Source organism: Bombus affinis, chromosome 2, assembly GCF_024516045.1.
Source record: "Bombus affinis isolate iyBomAffi1 chromosome 2, iyBomAffi1.2, whole genome shotgun sequence".
Taxonomy (NCBI): Eukaryota; Metazoa; Arthropoda; class Insecta; order Hymenoptera; family Apidae; genus Bombus; species Bombus affinis.
This window is the reverse complement of record NC_066345.1, coordinates 9,349,611-9,376,303: the sequence shown is the minus strand read 5'-3', so window position 1 is coordinate 9,376,303 and position 26,693 is coordinate 9,349,611. Positions and strand designations below refer to the sequence as shown.

General features: G+C 47.3%; 2 protein-coding genes across 6 annotated transcripts in view; one reads left to right on the top strand and one right to left on the bottom strand.

Moving 5' to 3' along the window:
* LOC126913873 (uncharacterized) overlaps positions 1 to 26,693 on the bottom strand; it is a 127,589-nt gene that overhangs the window by 62,074 nt on the left and 38,822 nt on the right. The window lies entirely within an intron of this gene.
* Positions 12,772 to 26,693, top strand: part of LOC126913888 (zinc finger protein 768-like) — a 28,826-nt gene continuing 14,904 nt past the window's right edge. Inside the window, exons 1-2 of one of the 4 annotated variants that reach the window (XM_050717154.1) lie at positions 13,946 to 16,489; positions 16,563 to 16,794. In XM_050717154.1, the coding sequence (XP_050573111.1) occupies positions 16,761 to 16,794 (34 nt within the window). In that variant the 5' untranslated portion in view covers positions 13,946 to 16,489; positions 16,563 to 16,760. The other 3 variants (XM_050717155.1, XM_050717152.1, XM_050717153.1) reach the window with 3 other exon arrangements.

Sequence of the window (26,693 nt, the reverse complement as noted above, 5' to 3'; positions counted from 1 at the left end):
ATATAATATGACGGCACGCTCAGCATTGCTCCATATTCGTTTCGATACTCAATTTAATCCCGTAGGAAGAAATCGATATGGAGTAACTGAGAGTAGAGTAAGCGTTTAAAATTTAAGATCCGTCGCTCGAGCATCGTGGTAATAAAAATTTAGTAAAGTAATTGGTAAACAACTAGTAATACTTTTATTAAACATTGTAATTCGATAATTTTGTTTTACAGTATATTAGTTGCTTGCGTAAATACATGTACATGTGCGTGTCTGTGTATTGTAATGTCTAACGAAACTCGTAGTACGAATTATGTTTTCAATTTAACACGGATAAGGTGTAAATAAAAGAAAAATCAGCGTGAAATATAATTTGAACTCCACTTCTCGAAGCCAAGAGTTATTAAACATAACTTCTGTATAATGCTTCAATATTCTTTATTTAACACGATGTAATAACACCGAATAGCTTGTTCAAATAGCTATTAAACCTACTTAAATAGCTATTAAACAAATCGTATGGCGAGGGGTTAAACTGCGATGCTTTGAACGCAACACCCTATACAGGAAACTGCTATACATAAAACATCCTGGCACCTGGTAATCAGATGCGAAATCGACAGGTCCGCGAAATATGTATCAAGAATATTCAATCGACTCACCAGGGTCGTTCATGCACTGTGCATGATTTTCCATCCGGAATTGCAGATTAGTTAATATTTTAATTACTCGCATATCCCAGGGTTCTATCGGATCCAAAATAGTGGGTGGAGGGGGAGGGGGAGGGTGGAAGGGCATCGTGGCGAAGAGAGAAGGAGAGAAAAGAGGCGGAGGGGCAGAAGGGAGGAGGAGGAGGAGGAGGATGAGATCGAGGTGGGTCGAAAGGGCGTTCCGTCGAACGTCCAAAAATCGAGGATTAAAATTCATTTAGCATTAACAACGACTCCCGTCGAATGCACTCCGTGTAAAGGCTGCTCCCTGAATCTATATTGAGCACCGGTTCCACCTCTCGGTTACCATAGCTAGCCGGAGAGCTAACGGCTTCTCGATTTTTGTGGGATTTTATCAGGGAGCGGGCAGCAGAGCTACGCCCGCCGATGCGTATATGCACGAGCTTGCGCGCAAAGGGAAGCAACACGAGGAAAAATAATAATAAAAAAAAAAGAGGAAACAGAAAGAGAAGAAAAAATATAGGAAAAAATAGGAAAAACGGGAGGGGGAGGGGAAAAGAAGAACGAAAGAGATGGGGTAGGGAGAAAAAGAGAGAGGAGAGAAGCGGCAGAGTCGAACAGAGAGGGAAAGATATAAACGGAGGAGAACCGAACGCGTACCGTGATAGAGAGAACGAGAGAGAAAAAAATGGAGAAGCAACGCGAAAACAAGAATCCATGCGGCTATTGCGGCTTCCGTTACGCCAGAGATGCTGCTGTTGGTGCTGCCGGTGTTGCTGTTGCCAGTGTGCGTTCGATCTCCGCGGCCAGAACCGAACCCAGAACGCCCGTTCGAACCGGTTTCGAACTCCTGATCGCGTAAACTGAGTGACAGCCTTTTCGAAACAGGCTTTCCCGCCCTTCGACGATCGACCGCGAAACGGTGCACGCCCGTTACGATCGATCTCCCCGCGTGCGTCTCGCTGCCTCTCTATATCGACTATATTTTTTGGCTCGTCAACGCGATACCGTCGACACACCGCTACGTGATAAGATCCGGGATCTGGCCGGGAGCAAGGATCTCCACGGTTGCCAACCCTGTCCACGAGAACGCGATTAGAAAGTCGTAGCAGCGATCGCGTTATCTGTCAGCCGAAACATCCTGTCTTCCTCTCGTTTTCGTCTTGCTTTTTCCTAGCTCGGTCTCTCCGAGATAACCGGCGAATTAATTGGGAGATCATGGAATCTCGTGATCTCTTTTCGCCGTTTTAAATTATGCTCCAGTCACTTTTTCTCTCGAGGTCGCAGCCTGCTGCAATCCAGGGTCGCAAAAAAGAACTGATCGACGATGCTCCTGCGTGTGTGCACGATCCTGCGATGCCCGCAGCGGTGGACTTAACTTCGTAACTCATCTGCGTCGATCACGCCGATCCGATCGGCCGATTAGCAATAACGGAGTTAACGAGCGCGATCTACGTTCGATCAATGCGTTGGGCTCGATCGTGCCACGCCGCGTGTCAATCGACGCGAGTGTTGGCCTGCACCGATCGGACATCAAGGATCGATGGTGGAGCGAGGAAACTGGATTAATCGAAGGAGAGATCGATTATCCGGTATGAAATCGAGTAACGTGTGTTTAGTGCGAGATAATTCGTAGGGAAAACTTTAATTCCGCACGATTAATCGACGCTGCTATCTCGCGGCCTCGCGTTTCTTTCTCCTCTATATCATCGGACGTTCGTTCGCGTTTTCACGGGAAGAAAGTTGCGAATAACGATACCGCCGACCGTTCGAACGATTTATCGACGATAAACTATATTTTCACGTTCACGGATCTCGAGAGATTTTCGCGATATCTCGAATTTCTGATACTCGACTACACGTAGAATATGCTTAACTGAGTGTACGTACCTCGTTCTTTACCGTCGTCTAATGAACGCTCGCGTTTAAAATGGCTCGAGAATCATTTAAACGTCGTCGTCGACGTGCTTCGAGATCACGAATGTCGCGTAACACCGATCATTTCGCTTTACATATTATTTTTAAATCTCGGTTTTCGTCCCACCTTATCTGCGACCGCCCGTTGAAAAATGTGAAAGTGTGAACGTGTCTCTCGGAAAGGGATAAGTGGCGTGCGTGTACGACGAACGCGTACGCGGTATCAAGACGACGGCATGTGATAATCACGATAATGATTATGATAGAAGATTTGTAATTACCGAAGTTACGCAAGTTCCACGAAGGTATAGCCTGGCACTGGTATAACGCGCGACGCGACGCAATGCACACACGATCATTAGAGAAAATGTCTGGTAATCAAACCGTGGTTCGTTTTCGCGCGAAATAATTCCGACAATCAGAACGGTTGTCCGATCCGTGGCAAAAGTAGCGGCGTTTGCCGCAGTAAGTCATATCGACGACACGCAGAGCTTTCTACGTAATTACTGCTATCGATTTCGGCGTATTACTAGCAGGGAAATGCATAAACGTGTTATACGCTTGCCTCCCGATTTTTCTTCTCTTTCCCTCCTTCTTCCCTTTTTTCTACCGTTGCCTGTTCGTCGGACTGCACCAAACTGCGCCACTCGCCCATGGAAATTGGAGCAACGACGCGTTTAAGACGTTATTTTCTTGTCGAGGCCAAATTTCCCCGGCATTTTACACGCCGTTCCTCGCTGTTATCGTAAATCAGCAGACCCGGCGCAGTTTCGCGCCACGCTGCAAACAACCCTGCCAAATTGGCGAACCGCGTGCGCTCGTTACCCCCAAGGGAGTAACCGCGATGATTTTTTTCGATATGTAAACACCACGTAGCTCGCCACAGTTCCTGAGTGCGAAAGGGTCGCGAAGTATTGTACTTACTTCTGTTGATTTTTAGGTTTCTTAATTAAAGCAGAACTCGATAAGATCTTGTCGGAGCTTCGTTTCATTATACGATAACGATAACAATCCTGATGCAACGTTTCAATTTTTACCGCGTTACTGACGCGGAGCGCCAGTGGATGTGCGCATGCGCGGGTGCACAACCAAACTGCTTGTGTAACGTTGCTCCGAACAGCTCCAGGCAACCACAGAGAGGAACGAATAGAGCCAAAAGTCTGAGCAAAGTGCATGAAGCGTTGGTAACGAAATGACGGAGGGTTCGGGAAGGATTAAAGTAAAGAGTCGGTCGCTCGATGATCGTCGAAAGAAATTCGTTGAAACGTTGCAGGCGGTGTGGAGAAGGGGTTGGAGGTAGCGTTCGAGACGAGGCGGTGATTTCCCCGGAGCGACCGCCTCGCGATAATTAAAGAAGTTTATTCATATGAGATGCACGCGAGTTAACGAGCAACATGGATGATGCTCTTCGCTAAGCAGCGCTCCAGATAATGATGCTGCGCATCGGTCTGCGCCGTTGCGCGGTTGCCAACGTTTCCGCTGCGTCGCTGCTGCTGCGCCGTTACACGCACCCGGATCAGCTGCATCTAGAGCCGAATGCGTGTATGCACCTAGACGGGCCGAACTGACACACCCATAATCACGGCAATTATGCACACGAAGCCACGACAGCCGTCTCTCTCTCTCTCTCTCTCTTTCTTTATCTCTTTCCGACTTACGTCGACTTGCCCGTGCTCTTCGATCCCTTCCTCTCGCTCTGTTTCTTCGCATCCCCTCTTTCGTGTTATCCCCCTTCGTGTCCCCCCATCGCCACGAAGAGAGTTGCCTTCCTCGGACGAACGCTTGATCGTTTACCCCGATGCGATTTAATTATTATGCCTTCGGATTTCTTTCGCGCTGCTACGGAATAAAAGCAGACCGTGGCGAATGGAGAGAGCAAAAGGTGGAACGGAAAGGGACACCGGGAGGGGGATACGATACGTGCAGCGCGTCACATTCTTGGCGTTTCGTTTCGATGCTGTCTTTATTGGTTCTAGGTGACGCCTGCCGGTCGCGTGAATGAAAGACGTGGCCTGGAGTGTATATCCAGGAACGCGTGGATCGAGGAACAGTGTCATCGGTCTTATTGGAGTACCGCGGATAGTTTTGGTTTCCTCGAAATCACCGATCCTGACGTTGCGTAGCGATACGATGAAATGATTGCGAGTCGGATAGTTTCGAGGGACGATGTAAAGAAAATCGAAGTGAGAGAGAGAGAGAGAGAGAGAGAGAGAGAGAGAGAGAGAGAGAGAGGGGGGGAGAGAGAGAAAGAGAGAGAGGAGTCGGGTAATTCGCGCGAGACCATCACTTTAATCGGTATTAGTGGGCTCGCGTTCGCGCGCTCGCGTGCCCTTATGAATGCGCGCGAAAATAGACACAATGTTGGAATACATAAACGCGGGCAGCCACGGGCGCTGGCCAACGCGGTTCAATCTGATTGCGGGCTTAATGAGCGGTATTATGCAACCAGTGCTGGAACGAAGTAAAAAAATCCATGAATATTGCAGGATATGCAATTGCAAAAGAATATTAACGGTATATTATTACGTGTTAATTATCACAACACGTCAATCGTCTGGCCCGTCATAATTTACTCTTCAAACCCGTGCTCGTTTCGAACGGGTGCCTCCGCGATGCCATCGTGAACGCCGCGGCAACGACTGACCACCGACCACCACGCGTTTGTTTGCCGAACCACGGATATTAATTGCCTTTGTTAAAACGCATTAATGCCATTAATTAGGAAAACGCGACCCTTCTGGTACACCGACGAGCGCCAGAAAAATGGAAGAAGGGGAAATGAAGAAAAAGAGGAAAGAAAGAATGACGAAAAGAAAAAAAATCAGGCAGAAAGAACGGAGAGAAATCACGAATATTTAGCGAGGTTGGGCCGAGGCAGAATTTTCTGCCGCATTAAATATTACTCGACGTTAGCGCGCGCTCATAATTTTCCTTCGTTTCGTCGTACGAGCGTATCTTTCGTGCGGCATGGCGCATAACGAATCTTCTATGCTGGCCGTTCGGCCGCAAGTTTCGCGGCTGTGAAACGCCTTCTTCCTTCCTCTTCTACTTCTTCTTCTTCCTCTTCTTCCTCTCCTTCTTTCTCATCTTCCGTCCCCTTCCTACCTCTCTTTTTTCCACTCTGGACAACCGGCGCAACTATACTCCTTTTCACTACTACTACACGCTCTAAATTCGGTTTCAAGGGGCAAGCAAAAGAGTTCCCGGTTTGCTGGCTCGTTCGTGCAGTGAAAAAACTCGCGGAACGGAGCCTAAACGAAACGATCCGGACTAAAAGATACACGTGGCCAGACGAGCGACACATACAGGCGAACCGGAGTAACCTAACCTAACCTAAGCAGCTAGGCTTGCTCCTCGACCGAGTACTTTCAATTTTGGACGTCCCTTCGCCGAGTGACCCAAAAACCAGCGAAGATTATCCTTCTCGTCCGGTGAAATCTCGCTCTTGCATTAACTCATTAAGGACCAACGTTACGTTAACACAGTTTCGTTGGCAAATTTTTTTCCAGTCAATTTACACTGTGGTTGCCAGGGGCAAACCCAGAGATTTGTCTAATAACTTTTTCATCCTTATTTTTTACAATTATTTTCTTTCCTCCTTAATTTACGCGGTGGATTTTTGTAAAGTATCCATTAACTTTAGCAAAAACAATACGTAGTAGTGTATACTTGTTTAGTTCCTAAATCGCGGCCGAGAAATAGACTTATTTTAGAAGAAACAAAACAATATGTACCCAAATTACGTAATTTACGTTCGTCAAACACGTTCGTCTTATACACGCAGTTTTTATGTATGTATCAAGAATCAGAGACGGTGGGCTTGAAGACACGTTCGACTACTGCGATTCGATGAAAAGAAGAGGAACAAAACGTAAGATTTTTGCCTTCCGAAACCCCTTTTGGTCGCGTTTGAAAAAACGAACGCCAGAAATCTTATTTGTGAGCGAGCATCGAGCGAGTGGCGATTTAAAGCGAGATGATTGTGCCGCGTAGGCGAATGATTTAATTAGTTTGATTCATTGCAGCGCGCGCGATTGTCCCGCGAAAAAACACGGTACTCGGGCAAGGACGGGTTTTAATTTAGTAGCCGTGTTTCACGCGCAATCATTTCCGCGATAATATCGCACAACATTGTAACCTGGCGCGATTAATACCTGAGACATCAACGTACACCTTTCCGGAACGTTATTACCGGGAATCGTCGTTTCATGGACGATAATTATAGCTGTGCACACCGGTACCATTTGTTCGTAATAACTTCTTATGCAGTATCATTGTCCACGGTGTGCCACGTGGTCGTTGCAATAAAGTTGGTCGTAGTTTCCTCGGGATTGCTTTCACGGTTTCGGCCCACGGTCTGGCAGTGATTTCGACAAAAGTGAAACCAACGAGACCACCGGGTTCTTTGTTTCTTGGATTTCCCTCGGAATCAGTCGCGAAGTCCCGCTAATAGCCACTTTCCCTTCTACAATTCACGAGCATCTTGTGCCGTTCCAACGTGTAAGAAAGAGAAAGAGAGAAAATCTTACGATTTCTCGTTTCCCTGGCAGTTCCTTAAAGTCAAATCCTCGTGGCCCTGAACCATTCTCGTACAAAGGAAACGTCGGCCGCGACTTTGGCCGGATGTCAATGAGCCGCTTAATTTCGCACGGCGATGGAACACGCGTCCCACCCACGCGTTGCTTCTTCGTATCGATGATTGATACCTCGTACCGTCATAAAGTATTCAAAGGTCCGTTCGATAAAACTATAACAGACGGAAAGCGTCGTGCGACGAGCGATAAGATAGGCGAACGCGTAGCGAACCCCTGTGACGAGAAGAGGGACATACGTGCAAGATGCACGAAAGAGGGGAAGAGGAGCGGGAAGAGGGGAAAAAGGAAGAAAAGGGGAGAGATGAGAAAAAAAATCACGAGGCCAAATTCGGCCAATGCACATTTCGCGCGAAATAACTTGCTCGCCGTCCGATTCATCCCACTCCGCTAGAGCAACCCTCACCACCATCGTGGCGTTGGCTCGCACAACCCTGACGTCCCTCACCCCTCCGCCCCCAAGCATCGCCACCACCGCCGCCGCCACCACCATCGTCTACTCTACCCCACTTTCGTGCCTCCTCCAATGTATTCCTGGCGTTTCGCACTGCAAGGTCAACAAACTTCTCCCCGATAAAAAATAAATGAAACGCAGGACTGTTTGAAATTGTAACAGTGGCAACCGAGGGAGATTGCTCCCGATACTTTAAAGAGGCACCGTTCCTTCCGTCGTCCTTTCCTACGAGCCACGACAGCTTGTCATCTTCTTCTACGCTCCTCTTCCCTTCTTTCCTCTTTTTTTCCGCTCTCTTTTTCCCTCCGCTTTTCTCTCCTCGCGTCTTCTTCTACTTTTCGCTCGAACCGTCTTTTTGTCATCGGTTAAGGCGATTGTCCGGAGCCGCAGACTTTTCGTCGCAGAGTAAGACGAACGAATATTACTTACCCGCCACTCGGTGAAGATCGATGCGCGATTTCTCGAAAAATCGTACGATCCCTCTAATAGACGATGCTTTGGCGTGTTTCCGCGATGTATATCGAGACACTCTGGCAGACGGTGATGCAAACGCGTTATGTTTGTTCGCGAAGGAACGACGAATTCCGACGACTCGTTCGACTTCTCCGCGAGGCCGTTGAAATTTCGTTCGCAGTGGATTCCGCGGATCATGCACAGACGCACCGGCGACGAAATCCTTTGCCGTTGGTATGCAAGCGTGTATTCACGTACACGCATACACGCGTGTAAGTGGCGTGGATCGGGAAACGCGATGGATGTTTTTGACGCGGCTACGAGCCGTTGCCCCTTCTTTTATCTCGTAATAAGCGCGACTGCTTAATTACCAATAATCGAATACGTCGATTGCCGGAGAAATTCGTTCCGTCGCGGCAAGAAAATCGTCGTTTCAGTCGTAAATAGCGTACCGAGGTAAAAGTCGGGTGGCTCGTTAATGGGAAACGGTGTACTTCCCAGAAGCGCCAACATAGCTGAGGGAGAACATAGTCGATCAAGAATAACGACGCAACGATGATTCTTTGTATGTCCGACGTTAAATAAGTCGTTACAATTTGTCCCTAGTTTACGCGTAATTAGATAGTTTAGAGATTCTAAAGTAAAAATATACGTGGTAGAGGATTGTACTTTCCTAACCGTGAATGATTAGATGTTTGGTAAAAGTAACGTTACGCTATGAAAATTACCAAGAGATTTAAATACGACCTGGGTTAATTTTTATACAAAATTAACGAGTATGTCTAACTGGCTCACGGATATAAACGTAAACGCGTCTGAGTCTAATTAACTCTATTCTATTGCAAAACATTCTCCTCCTCTTCCGTCTCAACTACAGAGTCTAAAGAGCCAACAACAATTATTCAAGAATCACCATAATTTCGTTCGCTAGCATGAAATTTTCATCGAGCACGATCAACCTTCACGATCGGATGCCTCGGTTCGACGAGTATCCCCATATCTACGTAAGAATTGCGTGGCTACAGGAAAAACGCGATTAAAGCATCAGAAAAATCGGCCGTTTCCGCGAAATGCTGGGCCCGAAACAAGCAAGAAGGAAAGAAACTCGGAGGTACTAGGAGGGCAACCGCGTAATCTCGCGATTACACGTTATTTTAATCCTCTCCTGGCCGATGCTCATGGACGCGTCACCGCGTTGCGCAGAGCGGCGCTGCGGCGGCGGCGGATGTCGTAAAATTACGGCGGACGGCGCGTTAAAATCGAAAGATTCCGAACTGCTGGCCGCGGTTGTACAACACTCTTGGAAAATTATAACTCGTCACGCGAACCGCTAGCCGAGGCGCGTACGGAGCGGCGACGCTCTAACGCGTGCTCTTTCTAGAGCGGATTTAACGGGGCATGCCGGAGGACCCGGCTAGAACAAAAAGTGAATGGTAATACGCGACCAAGGATGCCATAATGGAGCCGAGGACCAATACGACCGCTCCCCGTGGTCTACTTTTTGCCAACACCGTATGGTTTCTCGATCCCGACTTTTCAACGGTGTTCGTCCTTCTTCCTCTCTCGTGTTTAGATAGGATCTTTCAATTCTCTCTATGAATCGAAATTGATGAACGATTTTTTCAAAAGGATGACTGTTACGCTCGAACGTAACGAGGAACAAACGACAAACAGGCGGAAGTAAAGGCCGAAAATCGTGCGAAATCCGGAAAATCGATCCGCAGAGAAAAATCATGGTATCCCGATGATTAGCCGGCGCTAGGCGTTAACGTTGCTCGGAGCAGGTTTGGCGGGGCCGCGGCGTGTAAGCGAGAGGGTAAGCGAGCGTGCGAGTGCGCGCGAGCATGTAGCCGCGAGTGAGCGAGCGGATGAGGCGAGTGTGCGATGAAGAGAGCGAGGTATAGTCGGACGAGAGTGGAACGGAGAAAGAGAAGCGGGTCCCGGCAAACAAGAAGCGAGCCGCAATGCATTCGCTCTACTCGCTAGATATAAATACGCGACAGAGGGCAAGGAACCAACCACGCCTGCACCGACAGCTACTGCCTAACGACACGGACACGCACACGCAGTCGCTCATTGTGATAAAGCAGAAGAAGGAGCAGAGAGAGGGAGAAAGACCTGCAAACAGGGGGAGTAGAAAGGGGAGAGGGGTATGGTGAAAGAGAAAGAAAGCGAAAGAGTGGGAAAAAGTGGGAGACGGAGAGAGAAAGAGAGAGGTGTAGGCTGCTCCGAGGCTGCGTTCGTTCGTTCATGCGCCCATCCGCGCGCTCGAAGTTGGGACGAATGTGGCCGGTCGAGTCTCTAGAAGACGCGGCCAAATATTGCATCCTCGGATAAATATAGGCGGACACGGGTGCACAGGCCGTGGCTGCCTCGCTGTGCTGCTAACGCACACTTTTCTTCTCGGTTGCACGGCTGTCTTTGGGACGGCACGCAGCCATCTAGCCACCGACGGCATTCCTCCTGCGGGCTCCTCTTTCCATGTGCGAGAGCGATCGTTAAATTCGTTTCGTGGCCGAGAACTTCGGCCGGCACGTTGCCCCGTTGCCTCTCCATTCTTCTTCTTCTCGCTTTCTGCGCTCTTTTTCCATCCTCTAGCCTCTAGCCGTCTCTTTTTTTGCTCTTTCTTCTGCTTACTCTGCCTCGACCAAAGGAAATATTGCCAGGGTGAGACAGACTCTTTCGAGAGTTTAGGATACACGCGTATTGTAGGACGGTTGGACGCGGACGAATCAAGGGGGTGAATTTCATTGGAGGTCTACGAAAGTTTCTAGACCGGAGAGTGGCGCGCGATTTCTGCTCCTCAGACAAGTCCGCAATTCGTACGAATCGCGGTGTTATCACATCGCCGTTACTGCGTCTGATAATCCGCAATCGGGTCAGCACAACGGTGCATTGTGAATAACCGCGAATATCATGACGATACGATGTGGTCTTTCGATATCTATTCCAACTTTGTCTTGATCACGAAGAAATCATTTTAACTCTTCGAAATATTCGTTCGCGCGAATTAGATGATCGATGAAAAGAAAAAGTCTACGCCAACTGGCCTCTGCTCGAAACGCATCTCCGCGAGATAACGACGTAACCAAAGCGAAACGTTTTCTTTGTGGCGGAGCAGTGGACGCAACTCTGCATCGGAGCAAAGCGCAGCAGCCGTCGCTTTGTTTTCGCAGCAGGCATAACCTTCGGACGGGCGGCGGGCGCGAGCGTGTCGCGGCTGGTGCACGTGGCTACAACACGGCCAGACATAGTCAGTGAAAATCATCGTGCGCGGACATTGGGTGGCGGGAAACGTGCGTGATACCATGGGGGGAGGGGTGGGCCACGGAGGGAGGCCCTAATCAAGCTAGCGCGTGAAACCTAACCTAACGTAGCGTCAGTTCGGGGGAAGGAGGGAGATGGCCCCCGTGTCGCCCCCGCGGCGAGGCGAAGCGAGGCGGCGGCCAGAGACAGAGCAGACAGAGAGAAGAGACGGTTATCGCGGAAGTTCGGCAATTATAGGTGCCGAGTCGCGTTTTTTTTCCACGACTGATATTGATTTGGGAGAGGCAGTTCGTATTCGTGGCACGAGCATACCTTGTGACTCGCACAGGCGGCCGGCAGCGCGATGCATCACGGCGCACCGCGCATCGAGGGGTACATCAGCCACAGGGAGTGAGAGACGAACGAGGGGAGGCAGAGAGCGAGGGGGAGGAACGGCGACTGGAGGAACCCCCACTCTTCATGCTCCTCTCCGCCGAAACATCCCCCACCATGCGATTCCAACCTTCCCTTCCAACACGGTATCAAACCCCTTCCATGTTCATGCAACGGACATAACTTCCTCGCTACTCCGACTCCTCTCGGTTCTCTCGTTTCCTCCTGCGATTCGTTCGTTCTATCCATCTCGTTCTGGTCCGCGATGTGTCCTCTCCTCTGTGTCTCGTTCTCCTCCGGCGCGGTCACCGCCGCCGCCACCACTGCCACTGCCACCGCCGCCACCACCATCACCGCCACCACCACCACCACCACTACCATTGCTGCCGTCACCACCACCCTCAGTCCTCTCCGCCAGGGGCGAGCTCTGAGTTTCGCCGCCCTTGGACTCCATCGCCGATTTCTAGGCCGATCTCGTACGATCGGTACCGGGGGAAAGGTGGATTTATACCGGAGAACGAGAAAACGAACGTTCTCCGCTGGCGGTTCCGCTCAATGAGAAGAAAGTTAGTTTCATTTTGTACATTCTTTTTTTCTCCAACGGGAATTTTAATGAATTTCAAGTAACGCGAATAGATCGACGATTAAGTTCTTTCCACGCGGGATATCTGCTTACGCGAGTGGGTAATTTTCGAAAATTACTTGGAACCGGTCCTCCCCGTGGCCGTAGTTGGATCACGAGCCAGAAGGGAACCGTGATACACACCAGGACTCGGACCAATCTGTAATTGACTCACGAACAAAGTATAAATTCGCTACCATCCAATTAACGACAAAATCAAGAGAGGAACTCGTTGACCGGCAATCGTCTGCATGCGAGGCCGTTCGGAAATTTTGCCCGTCACGCTACCCCAATTTGCCCGTACCGGTTGCAAGCCACCCGGAGGACCAAAGTGGAGACCAAAGGGGACACGGAGAACAAGGGAGAGATATCTAGGGGTTCTCCCTACTCGGCTTTCTCTTTCTCTCTCTCTCTCTCTTTCTCTTTCTCTTTATCGAAGGTGGCGTGTGTATACGTGGAAGAAGGAAGAATCGTCGGGTTTAACGCGCGCGGACGGAACCGGAGCCGCGTGAATCCGCCCCTGCCGCCATCACCACTGGTTCGACGCCGGCACCTTCTCCGCTCGTCCTCTCCCGACGACGGTGTCTACCATCCCAAAGCCGAACCAGTCCAGAAATCCCCACTCCGGGAGCGCGCACCGCGGCGACGGAAGTGTGGCAACGCTGCAGCTCGCCAGTGTCTCGGTCTTGGCGAGTTACTCGGGGGGGCTCAGGCCGAGTCTACCGAGTTTGTGTCTACCGGCGCGGGTAACCCGAAAGCGAGTGTGCCGAGGATCAAAGTCGCGGGCCTCTAGCCGGCATGCGAGACCGTCTCGCTGCTTGAAGGCCGTAACCGGGAAAAACGTGATCGAAAGGGAGGACCGGTCGAGGAGGAGAGAAAAAGGGACAAAGGAAAAGAGAACCGAAGAAAGGGAAAAACGAAAAGAACGAGAGAAAAGAAAAAACGAAAGAACGGAGGAAAGAGAAAAAGGAAGGAAAAATTAACAGTTGCGTTTTTTTTTCTGGCTCCTGGTACCGGGAAGTTTTTTTCACGGCCGCGACCATCGGGAAACGATCTCGTGTCACAACGGAGGGATCGCGACGTGGTAGAGAAAAAGAACGACAGAGGAGACGGAAGAAGAGAAAAGGGAGGAAAAAACGACAGGAACGAGAGCCACAGACGGGACACACGTTTCGCGCGTTTGTCGTTCGTCACGTCACATCTTGCCCGCCGTGATCACGCGAACGTGCGCGCTTCGAATCTACATTACGTTCTATACGACACCTAACCACCTACGTGCACGCGTCTGTACGTACGCGGGACGGACACGCGCGTGTATACGTGTACGTGAATATCGTCCGCATAAAAGACGTGGAAGGAGGAATAGAGGGAAAAGAAAAAAGAAAAAGATATATATTTATATATACATATATATATACACATATATATATACATTACGTGTATATATATATATACGTACACGGTGACAAAACGCGTGACGAAAAAACAGTGTAAATGGCGCTCTCCGCACAGAACCAGTCGACGTCGTACGTGAACTTATATTACTCGATCGTCCAACGTGCGGCGACACGCTACTTTAAGGAATATTACAACTCCGGTGAGTACCAGCAACTACGATCGTGTGTCATCTACGGATACTATTATTCTACGAATCGAAATCGTCGCCGCTGTCCCTCCCCCACCCTCTCTACCCCGGCCCCAAAAAAATAATCGATCACGGTTGTTTTATTTAACTACAACCACGTATCATTCCCGTGAACGAAAAATCACACGCATCGAATCGTTTGGCCACCTGTGCGTCGTCCACGTTTTGCCAAAACTACGTCATCGCGAGCGCGCGCTGTATACGCGCGGTTTCGAATTTTCCCGCCCTCCCTCCTTCCCTCGCTCAGGCTCACTGCAACACGCTTGCACGATCTACACCTACACGTACCTCTACATCCGCGTACACCATCATACACGCGTTTTCCATCTCTGTCCGAACCTCGCGCCAACTCGTTGTCCTCTCCCTCCTGATCCCGCCGACTCCCCCATACAATGTATACACACGCGTGCACACAGAAACATCGCGGCGTGTACACACGGTACAAAGACAGAGACTACCGTGCCGGCACCTACTAACGGATAAGTGCTCTTCCAACACCGATTAAAACACGCCGCCGGCTAGACACGTGCCCGCTTCTAAACTCGTGTGTGTTCCTATAGTAATAGTACTGCGATAGCTGAGGTCGAGAGAGAACGAACGAGAGTCAGCGCGCTGCCGAACGATACACGTTTCCCCGGTGTGCGAAAATCGCGTCGCCGTTGGTCATCTTCGTGGAGAACAGTGTTCCGAAAACGAAAAAGAAAAGAGAAAAATACGAACGGTATTAGAACACGAAAGGGATGTCACAGTCGGGGAATCGTGAAGAAATCTCGGCGAACGGTACGATCTCTTCCGAAGAGAAAAGAAAAAAAGATAAAAGGAAGAATAGAATGGAGAAACCAGGGGGGAGGGGAAATTAAAAAAAGAAAAGAAAAAAAAGAAAGAAACGGGAGAACCGTGAAGAATCTCGGTATCCGTCGGTGTGATCGTGTCCGCTTGGACGATTTGCAAAACCCGAGAAAGGAAAAAGTGTGTGAGAGAAAGAGTGCGAGGAGAGAGGGGGAGGGGGGGAAATCGGGAGGAAGAGCAAGCGAGAGGCGTAGGGAAGTTGGTAGGGAGATAGAGACGGAAAGAAAGAGACGAAACGTGTGCGAGCGAAAGAGTTAGAGATCGCGGCATAAGAGCGAGCGAGGAAGAGAGAGTGTACTGATCCGCAAAATACGGTCTCGTTACACTATCGTCGGTGTTGGGTCATCTAATCGCCTCTGAAATTATCGTCTCGCCAGTACAGAGTGACGAAACACGCTCTCTCCGGGAGCAATCAGTTTTCGAGGGTACTGGTTTCGTGGTGCTTGGACGATCTCGAGCCGCGCGGCGCAGAGTCCTTCGGATGCTGATCGTTCTGATCGTGGTTTGTTACCGAGAGTCCGTGTTCCGTTTCGTTTTCGTGTGTCACGTTGATCGTCGCCCTCTTGGTGTATACACACACATACACATACACACATGCATACATACACCCACACACACACACATATATACAAGCGAACTCGTTGTCTGGTCCGACCGATCGCTACCGGGCCTGGTCAAGGTGAACATTGCTGACGGGAGGAGAGAAATTGCGCGATGATCGCGGTGCTCGTGACCGAGAGAGAACGGCCCTCGTGAGATCTCAGCCAGCGATGATCGTACGAGATTCGCGACCGTGGTGCCCGTGAGACGGTTCCGAACGTCTCATTCTACTTAAACGTTCTCTCGTGCGTTTTCTTGTGTATACGCGGTAGAGTCGCAATGCTTAACGTGATCGAATGCCGGTCGACGTCGATATGTTTGGTCGTGCGGGTGTTTGGATCGGTTCGTTTGCATCGACTGCGCGATACGTGAACGAAATCAGTGATCAGTTGTTCATCGAACGCCATCGGTCGATCGTGTGCCAGCGAACAACGCTCGTGGAAATGGACGATCCTCGTAGTACGTTGAGAAAGAGAGTTCTGTTTCATCGCGGTTGTTCGAGTGTTCTTGTCGCTGTTCGATTGAACGACGCCGACGACGAGGAAGCGCGCTCCACGTCGTTTGAATATCGTGTTGCGCTTACGCTACCTCGGGTCTCGTGTTCGCGTTAAATGTCCAACCGGGAGTTTCTAGCTTGTATTTCGTAGCGATGAACGTTTCGAAGCGAGGCATTGTACTCGGTGATCTCGTGGATCGTTTCGTCTTTGGGATATACGTGCAAAGTTTCGTACCGTCTAAAATCTGACTTTCGCGCGAAGATACTTGTTCCAGCGAGTATTAATCGTCTACTTAACTCCGCCGGTGTCGATCGTTGGACGTTTAATGTTTTCGAGGAGACGAGGATAGTGCGTGGTGCATCTGACTGCAAGGAGTCTCGAAACAACCTTCTCGATAAAACCTTCTCGATAAAACCTTCTCGTGACCGGTAATTCTCTTCGTTCGCTCCCTCCATTCGATCTATGAAGCGTCGAATTGTAATCTAGTTTCGCGAAAAAAAAAAATACAACGAAGAGGCAGAGAAAAAAAATACGAACGAAGAGAGAGAGAGAGAAAGAAAAGGTGGGAGAAAGAGAGAGAGAGAGAGAGAGAAAGCTATCGAGCGTGGCATGAGCGAACGTTATCTCTGCTGTAGGTTTATCGCGATATTCCTCTTTGGCGTCGTCATCGAAACAGGATCATTTTCGCCGGTTGACATGACGAGGATATCGCCATCGGTTGGTGATCCCGGATCGTTATTGGACAGTATAAAGTCAATCGCGGCGAATAACACGATTGGTTCTCGTTTAGCTCCGCTAACCCGGCTCCCCGACTTGGACCAGCAGGACTACACATGATCGGTCTGTGGAACTTTGCTTATTTCAGAGGTACTTGTCCCACGTTCAACTTTTCAATCGACGCGAATATAATCCTGTTATCCTTCCTTTCCCCTCTCGCGTCGTCTTCTTTTATATTCGATCGACTTTAAACCAGCTGCGCACAGTAGAAACTTATCGAACTCGCGTCCGACTTGTGCTCCCATTTGCATACAATTATTAAACGCGCGATAAAACACGCGGCCGAACGGGCTTCGTCGATGTTACGATTTGAGATCCGCGAAATTGCATAAAATTCTATTAGCTAACAATTGAAATCCATCGAATCGAAACAAGTATTCTCTGCCCCTTCCGATTTCCTGAAGACGAAAGAAAGAAAGAAAAGGGAGAAAAAGAGAGAAAACAAATCGGTGATTCGGTATTCATCACAATTCGCGGCAACGACAATCAGAGCCGCGCGTGTATATTTGGAGAATAAACGTCAACGGGTTTATCGTGTGACTTCTGACGATAAGAGGAACGAGCGAGCGTTGCTCCGTATCAACGGGAACGTAAGAATCGACGCTGCGTGTTTGCGTGCAGAAAATCAACGATCGCCTCACGATGGCAGGCTGATCCAGTGTCTCGTCGTGAAATCACTTTTCTCGACTTTTCTCCCTTCATTGATTTCTCAAATCCGGCGAAATTTTCGAAACGATCGTCCGAGGCCAACTGCTTCGGTATAAATCGTTGATTTGTCTGGCAGCAGAGCGAATGGTGCCAAAAACGCGATTGTCTCTATCGTTGCTACGATCTCGTTTAACCTTGCCAGTGTTGGACTTGCAAGTAGCGGACGACCGCGAAAGAACAAGCTGGTTGAAGTTGGTGCTGGTGTTGGTGTGTCTTGGTGTTTTCGTTTCGCCTAACGATTCCGATAAGCCAGCTGTTATTCAGGTACAGACGACGGATTCCGAAGTGTGGCGCGCGTTAAAAGAACGCGCGTGGATGCCGCGCGATAGTGGTGGAAAGGAAGGAAAAGGGGGTTCGATCGAACGGAATAAAGTTAGTTCGGCGTCTCGTGTACATCGCCGACGCCGTCTTGCCGAGAGGCGACGAAACGAAACGCGGGATAGCGTGAAAGAAAAAGGTGTCGTGGAATCCTTTCTACCGTGCACAGCCTTTCACCGATGAGGACTCTTGGTATTCGTTCGAGCTATTCGAAAATTTATCACCACTGTAAATATCGCGCTTGCTCGAAAAGGGAAAAAAGATATCGATAGACGTACGTATAAAGCTATATATGTACATGCTTCTATGAATTCGTTTTACGCGTGACTCCAAGATAAATTCGAAATCGAAGGTAGTAAAATCGAGGATTCGTCGATTCCTCGTCGAAAGAGAGTCGGCGGTCCCCTCCCGCGCGCGTTTCGCACTCGCGATTCGATCGACAAAAGTATTAAAAAACAAAGCTCCTACAGGATGGAATAATAAAAGATAGGACAAAGCCGGAGGAGGGAAAAAACTAGAAAAAAAAAAAATTCTACGCGACGTTTCGGCCGTTCGTCAATGCGTGGTGCAACAACGGAGGGCTCGCGGGGGTTGCCTCGACGAGCGTTAACGCGCTCGCGTGTATACTCCCGTCTCGTTTCTGTCTATTTTTCTGAAAACAAACATTCGATCTGACGAGCTATATAACACCGATGGAATACTAGAGAAGGACCACTCGTTTCTCGAGCACCCTTCGCGCCGCCATCGCGGAAAGTTATGTTTTTGTTGCGCTCGATTCGTGTTTTTTCGTCTCTTTTCCTTCCATGCGCGCGCACACGCTCATCGGTCCCTTCAGCCCCGCTCGATACGAAAATGGGCCGCAGGTATTCCCTCTGACACTCGATAAATAGCGAGGAATGTTTGCTCTTGCAAATGAATGTTTTCCGCGAGCCACGAGTGATTTTAACTCCTGAGTGCGCGTCCTGCCAATACGTTGTTCCCCCCGCGTCGCGTGAACGCGAGCGCTCTTTTCTCATCCCCTTCTCATGCCCGAACCGCGCTCTCGCCTACGTCAGGAATAACAGAATCAGCCTGCCTAATCTGCCAAATCCGCCAACGATTTACCATCTCTTTTTCTATCGCTGTCACACGCTATCGTTCCAAGAATTTGTTGAATTAAGTTAATCGAGAGGGAACGAGGAACGTCGAATAACGTTCAATAATCGTGAATGATTCGAGTTGCGTGTTTGCAAAATTACGAATGTTTACGAATGTGCGGCGATTTTCTTCGAGACTTGGCGAACAATGAACGCATTCTGGTGCCGTTTTATCGGCTAAACTTAGCCCCGACGCGCACGATCGTTCCAACGTTAAAAGGGACTTATGAATGATTCCTTGTAAATAATCGTTTCGTCCCGGGTGTTGCGAGCCTCGTTCCGTCTCGCCGAGGACGTGTATTTCTTGGCTCGACTCGACGACCAACCATCTTTCACGGGGACCGTGCTGGAATTTTCGTCCCGTTAAATCAGCAAAGACGCCCTTTAGTTAAACTTCTTCCTTTGCCACGCTCGTTTCCGCGATGCAGGTGCCGAGGGACGATCGTACTTTTCCTCGCCTCCAATTTATAATAAATATATGATGAACGATAGTAGATAGAACGTGGACGTTACTGTTCTCAAAGATGTGCGTATGTCTTCTGAAACTACAAATAAACGCCCAGTCATTTTGACAGATTCGTCAATTCTTTTCGTAATACGCGTGCCCAATCTATCTTACAGAAGATTCATTCATCAAAAATTCTCCTCAAGTCCCCATTGCGAGGGAAAGAGAAATAAGAGTTCACAACCTCGTCCGTCTCTTCCTTAACTGTTTCGATTCGCGTGAAATTTGATACGAATAAAACAAACAGCTTCGTTTTCCCCCTTCCAAAAATTGTTTCCCACTGCATCATTCCGTAAGATTAGAAACGAAAGGATCAATCAGCTTCTCGTTCTTACCCCATGCTCCACATATCTACTGGTATTTATGTGCGTTCTCGAGGGAATCGTCGGCATGAATGAAAACGGCTGGAAAGCAAACAAACCGATCGTTCCTCGCGATTGCAATATTTGCAGCAGGTGCAGGTGTTACGGGTGCGATTAACTCGCCCCCCTCCCCTTTGATTCTCTGTATAACCCTGTAGAACGAAAGAAGGCGCGCTATCGGCTGGTAAACGGCCATTTCTGTTTCTGCTCACGCGGCGAAAGTTCAATATGCCGAGTCGCGTGCAGCCGCGGGTATTGTTATCCGCGTACGATTAAATCAGCCGCGTTCACGGAGAATCTTAAGCGCGAGCCACGACGTGGCCGCGCAAGGACGCGACAAAATAACCGATCCTGCGACGCGCAGGAATGGAAATCAGCCTTATCCCAGCCGGCAAACAGAAGCTGTCTTCTACCTGATAACTCATTTCTATCGTGACACTGTCGTCGCGACGAGTATTGTCGCGGGAAGAGGCTAATTGAATCAACAAACTATCGTGCTTTCGCTTGCGCGTCGATGAATCTTTTTCTCAACTGCTGCGTGTATTTTTTGCAGAAACGAGATGAATACAGGAAGTGCATAACATTCATATGTATATGAATTTACACGTGTTTTTTCCTTTTTTTTTTTTTTTTTCTTTTTGAATATGTATATCTGTATAGCAATGCATTCTAACGTTTGGAAGTATGTGTACAAATCTCTCTATCGAGGTTCTATTTCAGACGCAAATTTCTCAAAATCTGCTGTCTCGTAACGTCAAATCGTACACGTGACAGGGATTACAGATTCGATTCGATAAAGATAGAATATATTCGCAATAAAGTTCGATTTGAACTCTAACTTCAGCTTGAATTTTTTACATGGAAGATTCTCGATATATATATTAGGTATATTTTAATGTTATCTCGTTTGACAGCAGTAGCTTTGAATATTCGAATATTTAAGGCTTGCTTAAATATATAACTATTTAAGAAATCATAACGTGAGAATGGCAGATATATTTTGATTTGTACCACTTTACCTTCTACACGCTTCAAATTGATTTTCAAATAGAAATTGAGCGACTTGTTATCTTGTGTGTGTGTGAGTGTTCTAAGAACGTTTAAAATATCACAGTATAATTATTTCTCTGAAAGTAAACTTCTTTAGTTTAGTTACTTATATCGTGGTTTTCTATATTTTAATTAGGGGATGATTATTCCATTTAATAGAATTTCCAGAGGATTATTAGTTGATTCCAAACTACAGCGTTTTCGTTTCCACCAAACACATCGATGAATCTTCTTTCGACTTCTAAAAGCAGTTCTTTGTTTTTCGTTCTCCTATAACGCGTCTCTCGGAATGCGATTCTGCTGCGATCAAAGACGGGAGTTAAAAAACGACGTCGATCGTCGAGCATCGACGATGGTTTATACGATTGCTGGTTAAATCGTGAGAAAGTCGCGATAAGAGCAAGTTAGAGTCGTCGAATTTGGTCGACGAAGCGGTGGCCCACGATAAACTGACCTTAATCTTCTCATAAAGTTTTCATGAGCGTTACACCGCGGCTACCGCGTCCTGTCCGACGCTGCAACTTGCGAAAACAGTGTTCCTCCGAGTGTTCTTCCTCCCCTTCGCGGCGAGAAAGCGGCGGACGTCGAGAGGAATACGGGCAATATCCTCGATGCCACGCCGGACCAATAATTTGTCGGCGGATGCAGAACACGCGTCTAATATCACGCGGATCGAGTTTTCTCCTTGGTCGCAGCATCCGATATTTTTTTTTTTTTTTTTATTGTACGCATATCGAGACAGCGCCTTCACTCTGAGCCCGCGAACTCGCTTTCACTCGCTCAATTAAGCGAGCGCTTTCGAGACCAGAAATATTCTAGATATTGCCCGATTTTCGCCACTGAGCTTGATTCAGTGGAAATTTAAAAAATCTCCGCAAAATTATTGGATATTTTACATTTAATCGTGGCAACTTTCTTTTGGGCGGATTCGAAGCGATTCAACTATGAAAAAAAGGCCAGCAACTGCTAAAATCTATAAAACGAGTTTCTCCGTATGTCGAATAGTCCTCGTTGTGAATATTTTATATTTTGATTTTATTTAATGAAGCTAGCGATATTTACTGTTCAATAAATTATAGAAGTTTATTGTTTCAATTTGTTACAAATTAGTTATTTAACGGATACTATCGTTTTTCGTACTTCTAGTGATAGTTTTAATTAGGGAAACGATTCGATTTAACAAGCCTTTTTCGAGAAAAAAGTATACATCGCTTAATAAAGAAGAAACCAATTATAAGTTTCTAATTGATAACTGATAACAGGGTTTATAGATGTGGAATAATTTGAAACGTCTTTGAGTGATATAAAATTAGAGGTGTCGCAGGTTTACGTCTTTATTGGAATAAAAGAAGGAGATTTGATTAATGTAGGTAGTCTTGTCGCTTCGTACGATGGCGTGTCCCTTTCAATTCCAGATTGACTTTCAAGTGTGTTTCTGCGAATTAATTCGAATCGAAGGAAACGAGGGTAAAGCTATTCGAACAGTGGTTCAAAGTGATGCTATTGGCCGCAACGAAGTTTGCTTTCTTTACCCTGGACTTGAACTTCTCGCAGCCGTTTATTTTTTTCCAGATCGATCCGAGCGAAGCACCGTGATAAAGTCGATAAAGTTTCCGAACTGTTGGAAAGCGGTAATTGAATAATTACAAACAACGTAATGGATCGCGGTTTGTCCGGCGTTAAGAGACGCAAAATTATCCGCCAGCATTTAAACACCGGGAACGCTACGTGAAATTTCATATTAAACCGAACGAATCTCGCCCGAACAATTTTTCCGAATAATGCGTCCGTCGAAAGTTGTAACTGGTTCAAGTGGAACGCACAAGAGGGAAACGTTTAACCTTGCTGTTCAGTTTAAATCTATTTGACCCGAAATAATTTTCATTTATTCGCGGAAAAACTGGTGGAAAATCCGTTCCGACAGTTTCATCTCTTGATCTTTTTCTGGCATCTTCGCTTTGACAGGAAAAAAGAAAAAAAAGAGAAAGAAACGAACGATCAGGTGAAAAAGCAAACGGATCGAATGTCACGAAAATCATATTCGAGTGAAAATGGATTCGAGTAAATCGGCAGTGGCACGAGTTGCTGAACAAAGAAAGCAAACTGTCTAACCATTAGTATCTGATCATTGACACCGTTCGCAACTTCCAGCAGCGTTGCCTTCGAACAACTGTTCAAACACGAGTTATACAATTCCGTCAGACACGTCGGATTATGCATTCGTCGATACCTGTCCCTATCTAAATTCTAAAACATCCCATTCGGTCCTACTTCGTACAAATCGATCGGTCAGTCACATGTCTGTCGTGGAAACGAGACGTCTACTATTCGAGTCTATCGTGTCTGTAGCAATCGCAGAAAAACATCAGTCTGCGATACCTTTATCCTTCCTATCCAGCATTTGTAGCAAAACGACTTTCGTTTGCCGGTGAAAGAGCCTTTCGAGTCGCGATACTCGCAGTGTCGGAATCCCACGCCTTCGCGAAAAATTTACCCGTCCAACACCCTCGTTCCTCTAAATGTCTGTCGAAGAAATTAAGATAGCCAGACAGAGAAAAAATATACATGTAAAAAAAATTTTGTTAGAAACGCGAAAGATGAATGAAAAAGGGAAATAAAATATTCGAGGGGAATTGCAATGGGCGGCGCGCGTCGTAACGAAGTGCAGGCAGGCGGTGTTCGGGGCATTCGAGAATCGACGGGATCGACCTGGCGACTTAAATCTGCAAGCTGCTACGGGAGGAAAAATCTTTAAAAATGCTGTCTGACGAAAAAAGCGCGCATGCGTAACCACGAGCCATTTCCTTCTTTCTCTTTCTGTCCCTGGTGCTCTCTCGCTCTCTCCGTTCCACTCTCTGTTCCCCTCAGCCACGTTCTCCCTTTTCCACCCCCCCCCCTCTTTATATGTATATACGTACGTACGTGTGTATCTCTATGTACATGTGCACGCGTGTGCTCGTTGTGTGGCGTTTTCCTTCCTCTACGTCTCTCTTTACGCGCTCCTCGCCGCCAAAACAAATCGTAAAGACGCCTTCTACCGCCGTAATCGCGCAGTCATTTCCGAAAAATCAATGACCACTCGCCAAGCACATGATTTCCTTCCTTTCGGACGGGCTACGATAATAACTGTACCCGGGGCGCCACGAAATTTCTCTGTCGAGGCATAAAATCGAATTCGAAGATACTCTCTCGTCATCCCGCTACTCTTTCTCCATCACTCGTTTACGTTTTCGTTTTCGTTCTCGTTCTCGTTTTTCTTCTCCTCTTCTCTTCCTTCTCTTAGCTTTCCCCGTTTTTCTCGTCTCCTCTTCCTCCTTCTCACGAGTCACCCGTCTTTCATCCCCATCTGGAAGCCCTTTGTAAAGCAACGGGACGCGGTCTCGTTCGTTTTTCTTTCTCCTTCTTTTTCCCCTTTTTCTTCTCTTTTTCGGGTTCAATGATATCGTCGAGGCGGGCGGCTGTGTCAAATGGGACGCTTCTTACATTGTGACGAGCCACTCGAGCGATTCCGGATCCCCTTGTCTTGGCGGGAAATCGAATTCGAAAATCCTCCTATCCTCACCGTTTTCGTTTCGTACACCCTCAAGAATCTGTTCTGCGGCTGCTGTGTTGCTTCTTCCATTGTACTATATGGCAATAAAATATTATCACTGACAATCGACAGTGCATTCGACGATACTTTCCAGACTCCGTATGCTCCGTACAATTGTTATCGCTTGTTCTTAGCTTGCCAATTTTCCCAACGACCTCCACTCTTTTTACATGCTTTTCACGACACGTAAATAGTCTATGTTCGTAATATAGCTTGCTAAATCGAACGAGGATTCATTTTGTCTCCGATCGGCAATTATCGCGCTTTAGCCTTTAGCATTCAATGAACTTGGCAGGTTGACAACGTAACTGTACCATAGACGGAAAGGGCATCGGGCACGTCCAATCTGCGGGTTACAGGTGTAGCTTTCGTCAAGATCGATGTAATTATATCGCGAATTATTCATAAGCCGATTGTTCTCTCGGTGTACAAAAGTTGGATGAAAGTGATAAGTAGCTGCCTCCTTTCCATTGATAAATCAACTATTCGCTGATTCCTTATTTACAATGAATATTTGTAATTTGCGAACAAATAATCTATCGTCTCTTCAAACTATCGAAACCACTGATCCATGATTATTTAAACACCTGCAGTAACATACGTACCCGTGAATGTATTATATAAAATATTAAAACATTTCCGCAATGTTAATGTATAAATAACATTAACGACGTACTTGATCGTGTCCAAGGAAAGACGTGACAGTTCTTTTTTCTTTTGAGCAAAGGCGTTATTAAATTCGAAGGGAAATGATTTTTCAGCGAAAAAGCAAAGGAAGGAAGGAAGGAAGGAAGGTTGAAACCTCGAATTACAATAAAGGACCGTTCCCGTCGGGAAGGAAAGGAACGAACGAACGAACGAAACAATAGAGGCAACGTCTTCTTCTCTTTCGAAAAAAAGATGCAGATTAAGAATTCATATTCCCTGAATACGGAGGAAATCTTTGAACGCGTCTCTCGCGTAATTAGCCATTCCGTTTCTTTCCTAGAGATTCCTCCGCAAACCGCGCGATTCCGTTGACACAAGTGTCGAGCCAAGTGTTCCTTCCGGTTGTTCGTTGGACAAAGCGCGAGTAGAACGAGCACGATCGAAAGATCTGTAAAAAGATCCGCAAGAAACAACAGAGTTCGACGAACTAGAAAATTCTGACCCTTTCCTTTGCTTCTCTCTCTTGCTTCGCTGCGAGACACTATCTCGAGATCGAACTGTGCCAATTCCGCTGCCACACGTATGAAAGTTTATCGAAAATTCAAGAAATGATCTTGAGAAAGAAAGTCTCTTGCAGAGAATAGGTGTCCCGAGACGAATAGGTTTAGGCTGACTGTTGACACAGACGATCCACGTTGTGACGATATTCTAACAGTTAGGCGATACAATTTGACGTCTAACGACTGATACAGATCGTAAAGGGATTGAACATTGTTGCGATTTCGCAACGGTGACACGATACAATTGATAGCTTTATATTTCTAATAGCGTAAAATTGTATACTCGTACGTATCGAGCTTTGCATTCTCTGCGATATTGCGACGAATGTGTAGAATTTAATGGATGTATAGTTTTAATGGCAAATAGAGCAAAAGCTATAGAAAATATAAAAATGGTAGATGTATGAAGTGCCGGTACACACAAACTGTATACAACAAGCTTCTAATTATCCTAAGTAATATATTTCTAATATTACGACGCACAGAAATGTGTAATGCCACCCTACATAAGATTACGGGCATCGAAGAAAACCGTTCTGCGAAGAATAACAGTGGGTTGAGCGTTGTGTAGACGACGAGGAATAAATTTCGTTTGAAATAAGTATTTTCGAAACTTCGTTGCGGCGAAGTGCACTTTGGCGACAGGACCGCGCGGAAATCTTCCTGGATGAACGATTAAGCGTAGAAGAGAGGATGGATGAGAGGAAAAACCTTATTGTCGCCGCGGTCGACTCGGCGATAAGTCGACAACCGCGTATCATGCGTGAGTGCGAGTATTCTCGATAGCTCGTCTTATCGGCTCAGTATTTTCCATGGAGAGTTTCAAGAAGGAACTTCGAACCAGTGAAAAATTAGAATTAAACGGTATTGTCTCGTTTTGCGTTTTATGGAAAATTCGCTCGATGTTTGGTGAAATTTGCCGTGAAAGTATGTAGATGTTTGAATCGTAAGGAGTACGAGAAAGAAAAGTGTTGTTCACGCTTCTAAGACGGAATTTTTTATCGTGAATTCATAGCAATTCGTCGTGTGTGCTGAACAGCTCGCCTCGTTTCACTGTCCAATTCATCTTGTTAACCGCACCGCTACGAGCGTCTATTCGCCGAAAGATTG